Source organism: Sceloporus occidentalis, unplaced genomic scaffold, assembly GCF_023333645.1.
Source record: "Sceloporus occidentalis isolate IW3139 unplaced genomic scaffold, rSceOcc1.0.p SCAF_80, whole genome shotgun sequence".
Taxonomy (NCBI): Eukaryota; Metazoa; Chordata; class Lepidosauria; order Squamata; family Phrynosomatidae; genus Sceloporus; species Sceloporus occidentalis.
In genome coordinates, this window is record NW_028317060.1 from 2,589,707 (window position 1) to 2,603,571 (window position 13,865).

At 36.5% G+C, this 13,865-nt stretch overlaps 1 protein-coding gene across 9 annotated transcripts in view; it reads left to right on the plus strand.

Moving 5' to 3' along the window:
• The window catches only part of LOC149285340 (nuclear factor 1 B-type-like), a 209,334-nt gene that overhangs the window by 166,229 nt on the left and 29,240 nt on the right, over positions 1–13,865 (plus strand). For all 9 annotated transcript variants that reach the window (XM_089495456.1, XM_089495455.1, XM_089495457.1 and 6 more), the window contains exons 7-8: positions 8,478–8,606; positions 11,597–11,775. In XM_089495456.1, coding sequence (XP_089351582.1) covers positions 8,478–8,606; positions 11,597–11,775 — 308 coding nt within the window. The remainder of the gene's footprint in view (positions 1–8,477; positions 8,607–11,596; positions 11,776–13,865) is intronic.

Below are 13,865 nucleotides of genomic sequence, written 5' to 3' on the forward strand. Positions count from 1 at the left end.
TAAAATGCAGGCACCCGTGTGAACACATAGATATGTAGGTGGTGTAGCCAGCGCTGGATGGCCAGTTGTGTAAGCTTAGGTGGCCTTATGGGGTACAACAAGTGTCATGTTAAGATACAATCGCTAATTGGCACTGCTAAAATAAAACAAAGACCATAAGCACTGACATAACTGGCTTCTTTGTCTGGTGAATCCATTACTCATGGCAGTCTGCACCTTTATTCTCTTGGCATGGTGGGGTATTCTCTTACCACGGAGTGCTCCATAGGCTCATTATCACCAGGGCTCCTTCTGGTCCGGAAGAGGCTGAGTTTCACGTTGTTGCTTTCTTTGTTAGATTACTGTGAATAAAGTGCCCGCAATCATGCCCACTTTTAAATATTGTGCGTCAATTGCACCCATCGTACTAAATCACGTTTTAAGCTGTGGATGAGTGCGTCCCGTATACGATGATGCTTATGTGTCTTTTTATGTTTTGTAACTTGATAGATATGGTAGTTTCATGCTTTTCATTGTCATAAAAAATAAAAGTGCCAGATGTTTTCTCTACATTTTAAATGTAAGCTATCTTGAAAAAAAATCCAATTAAATACAGTGATGTGAAAGATAATGCACTGCTCTTGGCAGTGGCTTCATTGCGTGTTTCTAAGTATGTTGCTTTGCCATGTGCAATTAGCATTTCTTTTCCAATATATAATTTCTTATCACCATCTCTGTATTAAGCAATATATATATATATATATATATATATATATATATATATATATATTGATGTATATATTAGAAACACACCTTATGTTTATACCATGGGAGCAGCCACCCTAACTTCCTGCATGGGATTGTTCCTCCTCATTAAATTATCCTAGGATTTTTTGGCGAGAACCCCTTCTTTTGGTGGCATCTAATTAGTTTAACCAATTCTTATACTAGTTTTGTCTTTTTTTACCATATTTTTCAAAAGTTTCTAACTTTTAAACTACATCTCCAATAATAAATACAGGAGTTGTTAATATTATGAGCCACGAAACCGTACATTTACGATATTTGTGTGCTTAAAAACAAGCGTCTAGTTCAAGGTAACATTACATGCCAAGTATCTTTCTCCTCCTTTGTAGGATGAACTTGGAAAGACCTTAAACGACATATTTATTTAACATAATGTTTAATGCGTTTTTAGTATAGTATGACTATATAGAATACTGTAACTTGGTTTTGCTCCCTACACTTTGTACCAAAAGGCCTTTACCTCTTCGCTGCCCAAGATAGTCATGCTAAAGATGCTGCATTTAGTTACATTAACTATACTGAGGTTTCTCCTCTTAAATACTACAAGCTGTGTATAATATTAAAGTGTTACAGAATGAAATATATACGTTTCTAGCTGAACTCCTCAAACTCGTACGTACCTTAGGAGAACATTCATCAGCGTTCCAGCACTTAGATCAATAAAGCACATTTGCCTGGCAGTTAAGTGGTGCACATTAATGTTATTACTCGAAGTACCCCCTTAAGAACTTTTCACGACCATCAGAAAAGTAGATTAAAGTTAAAATACATCAAACAGAATATGTTATATTCATATTATCAGTAAATATGGGAAACGTAGTAATTTTATTGCTGTATGTTAGCAGACATCAAAGGGAAGGGTTTAATTGGTTGGCCATGCAAACTCTTAACAGGGCATTTTCAGCTGTTACCCCACACCTTCCATGTAGTGAACTTATGCTGTGTTAGTTTCAAAGGGTTCTCTTTTAGATAGGGTTGAAATTAAGCAAACATATCTTTTTTCATCCTGGCAGTTAATTACTCATGGTTGAAATGACATCATTCAGCAACTGTTACGGGATCAAGTCCATATGCCTTGTCATATGGGCAAGGAGCTATTTTAATCATGTCTTCAGATAGAGCCGCACAGCCTCATTATCTCTGTCACACACTCGAGTAGACGTGAAAAGTGGGATACGACACATGCATTTTGTATGAAAGTTCACTAGTGACCCTTTCACTGCTATGTATACACATACCCTCAACTATTATGGTTAGTTTCTAAATATCAAACGGTTTCTAGTAAAACACTATTTTTTCTAGAATATGAGACACTTTTTTTTCATGAAAAGTGCCCTAAAATTGCCTTTTTATATTTAATGGCAAACCTACATGTTTGTGGAATTAGTTGTTTATATCTTCAATATTAGCCAAGGCCAAAGACTGATGAAGGTTTGAGTCTTTACAGCAGCAATAATGGGCAGACTAGATGGGCTGAATGGTTCTTGTCTGTCGTCAAATTCTATGTTTCTGTGTTTATGATTTGGTTCTTTTTAAAAGTTTTAAAATCCTACATTTTCAAAGATAGGGTGCTTTATATGGACAGAAGTCTACAACTTTTTTCTTTAATAATCCTTGGTACGAGTGTACACAGCTATGTTACATAAAAAAAAAAAAAAAATATATATATATATATATATATATATATATATATATGTATATATATACTCTAGAGATTATTTTCAACCTGTATTATTTTCAACCTGTAAAGCTATCATCACAAATATCTTAGGACAGACCAGCAATACAAAATGAAATCCAAACTAGAACAGATACTGGTAACTCGTATATAGCTTTATTCATAAACAAATACAGCTGACCAGTATGTTGCCTTTTGACATCATGATAAGAATGTGTTAACCTCCAAAGTATTGTGGTCCTTTAAGTTATGATTCCACTTCACAGGTGACCACCTTCCTACTCGATCCATAATTTTGGAACGTGTTTTGTGACATTTTGGTGTTTAGGAACTCAAGACCCTGGATCCTGCTTCCAAATCTGATAAGCCACTAATCGCAGTCTAAAATATAAACCAAACATTTTTAATTAGTTGAGAAGATTCTGCACAGCCGAGCTCTGTCTCTCTCTGTAGTTCTTGTATACATCGTTAGTGTTGAATACTGTACCATACTAGCATTTTCTAGGACTCGTGTGCAGGAATCCTAATCACAAGTGTAACCTCAATAAACATCAGTAAAATGAACATATGGTTGTCTGCTGGAAGAAAGGCAAGCAGGTGTCTGCAGCGAGCAGGTGCTGCTGTGGTTGTTTGAACTTGCCCCAGATCACTAGTTGAGAGCTGTGGCGTCCCCCTAACAGGTGGCTAGAGGCACTTGGCTGACCATGTGATGTTTATCCAGGGAGCTAACAGGGATGGCTGGCGGCTGCAGGCAAGGGAAGAGGGTCTCTCTTTTTACTTTATTGCTTTGATGAGAAAATTGCCCAAACTCATGTCTCATTAGTGTTTCCTAAGGTTGTTTTGGAAGAGAACAACGCTTTAATTAAGAGTTCCCATAAAACACGTTGCCGCACACTTTCTCCCCCTGCAGCAGTTTAGCACATCAGAGTCCATAAGAGTCGCCCTGGGCTGAGTCAAGCAGATATGCATCTGGCTTACCATTTGTGCAAGCTGTCAATACATACGCTGGACCTCACACATCTCCCTTCCACCTCCCCTCTAGATAGAGTTCCTTGTTGAGTCGGCCTGACTTTTTTATTATTCACATAAGCCTGATCACTTTGTGGTGCTGGAAAATGTATGGCCCATCAAATTATAGGATTCACATCCTATACTAAGAGTAATTTGCGTTATTTACGCTAGAAGATCTCAGAAAAGTCATTCAAGTCATCTGAAATTCAGGAGAAACGTAGGCTTTAGCCTGGAGAGTGCCCAATTTAATTATTTACATGTCTCCAGGAACTTATTGTAATTTAGTAAAATTACAAATATCATACTGCAGGAGACAAATTTTAAGATCTACATCTACTCGCTGAAGAACTCTGTAGGTTATAATGTGAACTTGTGATAACCAAGGTATGTTAAAATGCTCAATATTAAAGGATGATACATTTTTTTCCTCGGGCCAGCATAGTTATTAGCCCAATGAAAGTTATCACCTTCAGCTAAAGACCTTTGATTTCCATTTTCCCGAGTAATCACTAATCAGATGTTCATAGTGTAACTCATGTCTGTATGGAAATTTTACATAATTTTACTTTTTAAGTAAAAACTTATGTAACAACGTGGTAAATGAGTACAGGAATACCCTGAAAAAAACATGGCCTGCTAACCCCCAATTGAAAGTACACAATGTTGGGCACATGAGCCAAGTGGGGGTCTGTCCTTCCAAATACAAGACTGACTCTTAATCCTGTTTTATGATATGTCACCTTGAGCGATTTCTTACTTTGTTCCCATTCCCTGGTGTTATTCACATCAACCCCTAAATGAACAAAAGAGCTGTTATAACTGTTTCGATAAAGCAGTGTTTAAGCAAAATTTACAAACCAATATCTCTAATTTCTTATGCTTTTATTGCATTGTGTCTTTAACACATAAGCACATACTGCGGTACTGAGTTATTTAACCCTTCTTGTATTTCATATTATCTGGAACAGACAGTAGGTATTAATTAGCCTGCAAGTTTTTAGGCTGGAGTTAAGTGCCATGTTTCTTTCCGATTAGAAAAGAAATGTAATCTTTTAAATATTCGGTCTTTTGTGATGCCAGTGGAGAATGAAGTAATTGTGTCCCGTGAAGGTATTCTATTACTAGCAGTCTTGTGACAGCCCAAGAAGGACACAATATTGCATTCAGAATCAATGTATATAGGCCATTAGTACACTTGTCTGTTTCAGCTGACAATAATGGCAGGATGTTTTAGCAACAGCAGGCAACACACCAGGAGAAGTCTGACAGCACTTAGGACAAATATTTGGTTAAACTTTCCCTTTTTGTCCCATTGGCTTTTTAGAAATGGCCCATTGGCTAAAGAGTGCTCATTCTCATTCTCCACCTATTATAACAGCAGAGATTTTTAGCGACAGCATCTCGTGGTAATGGAGTAGTGTCTTGCTAAGCTTTCTGGATGTACAGTTCTTGTGATTTTAATCTTCCTTAGTCACAAAGGCAGTGCTGAAGAACACATGTTCTAGACCACGGTTCAATCAACATGCTATAGAACCTGTAAGACAAAACTTAAAGAACATATGAACATGAATTTCCTTTAGTTCAGTAATTAAATTGTGGAGCAATTTTTTATTTTTCCGTTTTTCCCCTAAGTAGCGTATATATTTTTGGGTAACAATTTCAGGTCTCATATTCAGGTCTCAGAATGAAGACTCATTCTGTACTTCTAAGCAACTCCATGTGTGTACCAGAATAGGATTTTCCAACAGACACAACAGGACATTAAGATGATCTTTTGAACTGTATATCATATTGGTGGACATATGTTAAGTTTATTCTCATTTATATTCTATTTATATAGAACCAACAGTTAACGCAGCGCTTCTTACAATACATATATTCAAAGGGTATAATGGACTAAGACAAACAGATACTTTAGGTAAAGCTTACAATCTAGAGATAGCACAAAAAACAAAATTCTCCTCCATGTGTTGTATTCCTGTAGAACATACAGATAGTCACCAAAGTAATTTTGTTTCCATAGTTACTTGCTGTATTTTGAGTTATAAATTATAAACAGGATAATATTCTGTGTTTTCTAATTTAAGACATTCAAGATAATAAATTATTAGAGAAGAGCAATAATACCATACATCTGTGCTCTTTTTTCGTAGTATGCTATGGATAGCTGGAGTATAATCCACTTATATAAGAAATCAAAATGAAAACGACATGTAGTACCTCATACAGTAATATTAAATGGTCAGTAACATGTGAGAAGAAGGTCAGATAGGTCCATAACAAATAGAAGATTTTTTATTTATTATATTCATGAAAGTGACTCTGCATCAAGATAGAAGCAGGTTATTGAAATGGTGGGAAAACACCAAAGAAAACTGAGACATGTCCTAGATGACATCTTGATGTTGTCCTAAGTCAGCTAAAATTCATATCTGAATAGGACTTTAAAATTCAGATGTAATATTTTAGTTAAAGCATTATTTTCTATTTAACTTTTTGAATGTTTATGACAATGAAAAAGAATGCCATTTCCATCAGAGATTACTTCAGTCTGGAGTGAAAGATATTGTCCAGAACTAATTTAATGACATGGGGAGAAAATCTACAATCAGGTATTCTTTTTATTTCCTTCATTAGGGATTCCCTCATTTTAATATGAAAGGGTTGTCGCCTGAGAAACCTGATCTGGTTGAGTGCTATGCAGAGAAGTTGAAGAAAGAGTCTGTAACAAGACAGAACAGTCTTCTGTTTTAGTGCATATATATAAAGATGTTTCCGTGTCTTAGATTTTAATGGGTTAAGAACATTAGGCGCACAGTTTGTTCAGTTAGATAACTCACATGGTAAACTATTGACAAGGCTCCTGTGATAACTGTTATCCTAAAAGCCACTATATATATATATATATATATATATATATATATATATATATATATATATATATATATACCAACACTTGCTTACAGTCTTAGTCTACCCTAATTAATTTTGGTGTACATTAACTTAAGCAATATAAGCTTATGTACTAATTTCAATGTTTTCACTTTTGCCTTTGGTTGGTTTTTGGGAATCGTGATGGAGCTAGTTCAAAATCTAAATTTAAGGAGAGCTGGAGAAATGTTTTTCCAAGATATTTCCAAGCTGATGAAAACTATCATGATGGGTAGCTGGCAGAATGCTAAAACAGATGAGAATGCAGTCAGTTATTCAAAAACAAAAGGCCTCATTATTTAGGAGCCCCAGTAGCTGAAGTTGGCCTATTCCTTTGTGTGGTTAAAGTGCATCACAACAAACCTATTTGTGTGTGTATGGGATTATGTATTTCTTCGTGACTGATTTTTTTTTTTAGCTAAAAATGCATGTTGTCCAGCTGGTCAAGTGATGCTTCAAGTAAGCACTAGGGTATTCTGCTTCATTCATTAACATAAAAAATATATATAATATATATAATATATAATTGTTTAGATTTTCCTGCACAACGCTTTGTCAGCTGATGCTTGACATGTATAAATATAATGTTATGCATTTGCAAAATAAAAGAAGACAAACATGAAATATTAGTTTATTTTGCAACATGTACAAATTAAATATACATTAGTAAATATCTATTACTTTTTGCCATAGACTACCATATTCCATTGTGTCTGCTTCTTGTGACACGGTTTAAAGTTATTTATACTAATAAGTCACCAACAATCTGTCTAATAAGTGGGGTGCATTTTTTTGTGCAGGGTTTTTACCAGTTTTTCCCAAATAGTGTGTTTTTGGAGAATGTGCTTTGATTATGCCAGCTCCCACTTTCTTTCTAAATAGTGACCGAAAGACTCTACTATTTAAAAATAGATGCAAACTTTTTGGGGTTGTAATGAAATTTTATATATAGTGAGTTTTTTTTAAATATCGCCCTTCTTACATAATTGATGTTAAATGCATTGTTGCCCAGATAATACATTATTCTGTCACACACCCCACAGTACATATAGTGTAAAGTATATCTTTAATAAATACTGCATAGCAGCTTTAGCTGAACATCAATTCACCTTTAATTCTCGGCGTTTGTGGCACAAAGCATCAATATTATCCTGAATATCCAACACTGATGGTAAAATGAATTCATAAGTTTTGTTTAGTTATTAGAGGAATTAAATAATCCTAGAACACAAGTTAGGGGCTTTGCTGCACTCCATTGATTCCCTGTAATAATAGATAAATGAATTTCTCCAACGATACGCCTGTCTGGTATGAAAGGAATGTGATTTTGGTTTAATGGGCTGAAGACAAGCAAACTGTTATTGAAGTCTTCATCTGCAGGCAGATCATTTGTGCTTGTTCGTCTGCCTGTCACAATGAAGTCTGATAACTAAACAAAGTGGAGCACGTAGCAGTGAATAACAGGAGTTATGAAAAGCTAGGAGTGATGGCATCTAGGTGAAGCTACAAAAAAAATGGAACGAGGGCTCTTCTTCAGAGTATAAAATCTAAGCTTTCTTTTTCTTCAAGCATAAAATAGTAAGGAGTAATACTCATGAGCACATGAATTATGGTGGCTCAGATATGCCAACTGCCTCACGCGTTTCGCTCTGAGAGGCGCTTAATCATAGGCCAATGATTAAGCACCTCTCAGTGCGAAACACATTACGTTTTTTTGCATATGTTAGAGGAGCCATGAAGATTTCCAAATGGTGATGCCCCATGGAGTATAGGAGGTGTTACAACATTGGGAAGGGCTCCGTTTGTTGTTCTAATTTTCTAAATATGGGTGAAGCTACCAGTCCAGTATAATTAGATTTCATGTTCGGTATTTGGTATTAACTTTAGTGCGGATAACATTGAGTAACTTCCTTTTGTTGAGGGATGATATAGTGTCTAAAATGATATTCTGTAGGAATTATTGTTACCCCTGAGACAAAAACGTAAAAAAAAATATTCTTAAAACTAATGTTGGATCCGCTTCCTATATATGTGCGGATCTTGATACTTTGTTACTGTGTTACTTTAACAGATATGTCCTCCCCCACAATGAAGAAGCCTGAAAAGCCATTGTTTAGCCCAACATCTCCACAGGATTCTTCACCGAGGCTGAGCAGTTTTTCCCAGCACCACCATCCAGGAATACCAGTAGGACATAGTGGTAAGGGCAACAGAAACCTTCACATAGTCAAACTGTGATAAAATATGAAATATGTCTTTTGAGCTTTCACCAATCAGGGAGAAGTTTGAAGTCGCGAGGCATTGATGAGCAAAATGTTGGTAGGCCATTTCTGTAAGGAGCACATTTTGGGTCTCAGAGGGAATTGGTTATGGAAGGTTGCTTATATTCTTGAGAGCTTTATTTGTTACGTGGCAACCCATCTGTTTACTACACTTTCATGGTTTAGGAATATAATCTAAATCTTTTTTATTACAGTTTTTTCCTGTTGCCCATTCCTCCTTTGTGTTATATATGAGTCTTCAAATGATTGTTTTAATGTAGTACATTTGTGTCGGTGCCGTGTTCAGAATAAATGAATTCAGCTAAAGTTATTTAAGGTACAGTAGGTCAAACAGAGTTGCACACATGTTTCTGTTTAATGTTGTGCAGGATATATAAGACCGAGTTTATTTAAATAATACATTTTCCTGAGGCCCAGAGCCAATTTAGGTTTTTTGGCTAGCCGATTAGTATCATGTTCACATTAATCTAGGGGACATTCACCTGCGTGCATTGGTTTTTCTCTATAACGTGAATCGGATGCTGGTCATTTAACAGGGGAATGGGATACACTTGAATACGTAGGATAATATATGATAGGGATTACAATGGATTCTAAGAGCAAGTATCTGATTAGACCAACCTGTCCTTTTAAATTGAAGATTTTAATTTGATTTGTCTTATGGTCTGTATGTATATCATTTTTTTATATAAATTGTGAAAGGCAATGCCATATCACACACATGCACGTTTATACAGTATATGCTAACGGGACCACATAATCTGTCTAACTTTTATTATGTCTCAGGATCCTTTTGCTTATCTGAATTCATTTCATATACACTTATCTTAAAATAAGACTCTGAATAAAGGATTGATTGTATTTAGATGATACATTTAGTGGCTCTAAATATTGAATGCCCTGTCCTGCCCAGGTGAAACACATGTACATAAAACCTGTTGTTTCCAGCCTTGGGGTTAGACTATACGTGAGGTATTATAGTGTGTAATATAAAGAAGCATAATGAGTGTTCATTGTATCAGATAGCAAAAAGCTAATATGCCCTTGACCCCTCTCTGTATTCCATGTGGAGGCCAAATTTGCCAACACAAATTTCATTAGAATTCACCAAAACAAAGATGGACGTTTCCATTGGCCATACTGTCTACTTGAACAGTAGAGTGGCTCCTGAGACATGTAGGAGAGGGTCATGTTGGGTTCATGCACGGAATGCACAGTACACTCAAACCGGAAGTGCAGATGTAATGTAACATCATGTAGTATATGTGAAAGAACCACTTCTGCTTAGGCTTTCTTCTATGTGTCTCATTATCGTTTAAGTCAGTTGAAACGCCATGAAGATAGTTGATATTCTATGCTCCCCCATCTAGTTTAGTATCACAGATGCAGAGACCGATCCTGACTGACAGTCTAACACTGCTATCAAGTCTTTAGAGGAAGCCATTTCCATAACACTTTATCGGTAACTCTAATGAAGCTGAAATATGGAAATTCTACTTATCAGACAAAACAAATCAACGTATAGGCTTTGAAAAAATAAGAAGGGCCAAATGTTCCCCATGAATATAATACGATGTACTTCATTTTCGACTCCTTGTATTGATTCTCTTTAACATGAAACACAATCTGGCAACAAACACTGTTAGTTTCTCACAAATAACCAAATTAATTAAATAAATATTGACTTAGCATATATAATTTGCCCTAACTGTATTGCTAAAATAGACAGATTGTTTTTTGTTGATTGTAAGTCTGTTATATCCACCAGAAAAAAAAACATTTCATTATTGTAAGTCTGTTATGACTGTGTTTTTTTTTTAATTGGGTGCCTTTGCCTCACTAGTTTCAAGCTGACTTACTTAAATACTCTGAGCTATACCGTACCCCTAATTCTCAAAGGCCTCCTTGTCACAGATTTTCCAGTCTCCTCTGGCCAAAGTCACTGTTGAAGGCCATACAAGGCCAGATCAGTGGCAGGTGGCCCATGAATCAGTGTGTGGGTGATGCTACTTGCTATTGAAGGGGTACACATAAATATACACTGACTCTGAACACATTTTTATTAGCACAGTGATTTTATGTGGGTCCTCGAGTGGCCCCATACTTAAGCTAGATCAGCTTTCTTCCTTCTTCTTCAAGGGACTCCACAATAAGCAGGTGTGCATGCAAGTGGATGTACATTGCAAACATATCTGGCTACTGCATATGATAATCAGCCGTTAAAATGATAGAATACTTTAAAAACTGAATTCAATCAATGGCTGTTGTGATGGACCCAAGGACCAACTCCTGTTGATCCCTCTTAAGTTCGAGGCCTAGCACAGCTTTTCCTTTTTCCCTCCTGTAAACACAATCATGTGTATAGCTCAAATAAATTATTGTCATGTGCAACTTTACAATGTGTATAAACAACATCCCATCAGTTATTTGTCCAGGTATGTAACAGCCTCTGTGGAGGCCAAAAGTCATTAGCAGTTGATGATGACTCATTTTCCAACATGTTGTTGAAGATAAAAAAAAAATGTGAGTTTTGTTATCTTTAAAGACTCTAGAGAAAAATACTTAATTCACGAAAAATGTTTTCATTCTGGGAATCATGCTTTTAGTTCAAGGGATGCTAAATCAGTGGATGGTGTAATTCCTGAAAACTAAACAAGACTTTGAGCAGTCTTGAGCTGGGAAAGTTAGACTGTTAGATCCCAAGGGATGTCTGGTATTTGGGCTTTTTATGTGCAAGTCCAAGAGAATAAGAATGGGGAGGAAAACCCACAATTAAAAGAACATGTTTGGTAAAATTAAATTTATAGTTTGCTGGAGTGGATGGTATTTAGAATTGGCAGGTAGGGATTTTTATTTGTGTTATAGTTTTCTCACACAATTCTTTATTTTTATTTTTATATATCTACAGTGATCTCAACCAGGACATCACCATCTCCGCTGCCATTTCCAACACAAGCAATCCTTCCTCCGACCCCCTCTTCCTACTTTACTCATCCGACTATTCGATATCCTCCACACCTGAACCCTCAGGATGCGCTAAAGAATTATGTTCCTACTTATGACCCGTCCAGCCCACAAACTAGCCAGGTAACGGACAAGCCAGTATTATACTGTGAGACCTGTATTGTGCCCGTGTTATTATCACTGTTGTCCAACGTATAGGATACTGTTAACTCTGTAATGTGATGCAGTAGCACCTGTATTTCCAGTAGGCTGGGGGGGATAAAAAGACAGCAGGAGGAGAACTCTTTTGTAGAGATTTATGGCATGTTAGCTGACATAAGTGAACAGTGAAAAGTAGAAAGAGAATGAGAAAGGAGAGGGACACAAGTTTACCAAAATAGGTGTATACAAGCTTTATGTGGTGACGGTGAATGGACATTATTTAATTAATAAAGTATTTTTATCAGTTGGGCTCTATTCTGCCAAGGGCTAACTTCCTTCAGAATCATTGGAACTTCTTCCTCCACTTATGTCTACGCTACACAGAGCGGTTATACGTAGGCTTAAATTCTGCTTAAAGAGTTTTTTTGTGTCTTTTAGATGAAAGTAAATAGTGCAATATTTTTGCACCAAAGTTATTGTGAAAGTTGTGAGCTATTTCCTGGCTCACTGTAACATAAACAGGAGAATCCCACCAGCCTCAGATCTTCTGCTAAATGTCTACACAGTTAAGCTTCACACCAGGTTACTGCTTAGCTTCTCTCACGCTACAGCTAAGTATATGACAAGACCATAGAACTGCCTCTTAGAAATGTATACAAAGCCACCTATTTCAATTTAGCAGGGTTTCACACCAATAGACATGGAATATATCCATCCTGCACACCAGACAGCCAAAAAAAAGAAACACAGGTCATGTTAAAAAAAAATGATAGCGATACATTTTAGAGGGATTAATTTTCTATTTTCAGCATTTGATAAGACATCTCATGAGGGTTTCAGAGTCACATGAGTTACTGGGTCCCCTGGTTAACATCATCCTTAAGCTGCACTGTGTGTTAATAAATATTTGAAGGTCCTTTTATAAATCTGCAGCCGGCTGTGGGAAATCGCAAGGAGCATAGACTCTTTCAGTGTTCCTTTGCGTCCTATAGTCATATACGTGGCAGAATATTTCCTAAGGTTTTTAGTCTGGTTACAGGTTTGGGACAGCTGTTAAGCCTGAACAAATAAACTCTGCAGAGGTCTAATAAACAACACAGTGCTCGTTGCGAGCCAAGGAGTTAGGATTGATTAAATTTCTGTCTAGCAGATTCACTGATTCCGAATTAAATGTGCAAAACGGCTCCCCCTTCCATAACAAATAAGTCAATACTCGGATTGAGCGGCAGCTGGGCCTCCTCATGTATCCTGTCCTGCTCTAGGCATAATGGAGAGATATATACAACAGAATCAGCTCAAGTGTCATCTTTCTTCATTGTGCTGTAGCACTTGGTCAAGTTGGCTGGTGCACTCCTTGAAATGTTATGGTAAATATTTATCATGTTACCATTCATTTGGCAAATTCAGGGTTTTCTGCTGTTTGCTTGTAACCGTGGCTAGAGAAACATTATAAAGCAATGGATTCTTTTATTTTTAACTATTTCAGTGCAGCATGTTACATGGCCAAGTTTCTGGTGCACATTAGACCTAAACTTGTACTTACAAACAGCTATATGTTACTCAGACCTCACTTTCAATAACATAAGCCATTGGCAGTGTTTTATTAATGAGTGTTTGAATAGCTAATTTAACTGAGAGCATGAAAAAGCACTGCTATAAATCAGAGTTTGGACTGAGCCCATCTAATTAAATCATGTTCCAGATAGTGCCGTGGAATTATTCCTTGTGTATCATACTCTTTGACAACATTGCTGTGCTGAAGCATAGCAAGCCATCCAAAAGAGCCTCTGAGTTTTGTATGTACTTCCATCCAGTTGAGTAAGCTTCACCCGATTTTCACTAAGCCCTCTTGGACAACATTAGTAGTATGGATAGGATATACAGAACAAAGCTTGTCTCTTATTGCTTTCCATAAATGCAAAGTCCCACTGGAATTTATCAGAAACATAGACGTGACCTAACTAATATAAGGGACGATTTGCTAAGGTGTAACAAAAAAATTGAAATGTTTTACCAGTGTTGAAATCTTCTGTGTTGTGGGTAGATTATCCTTGAGGATCCACGGAATAACA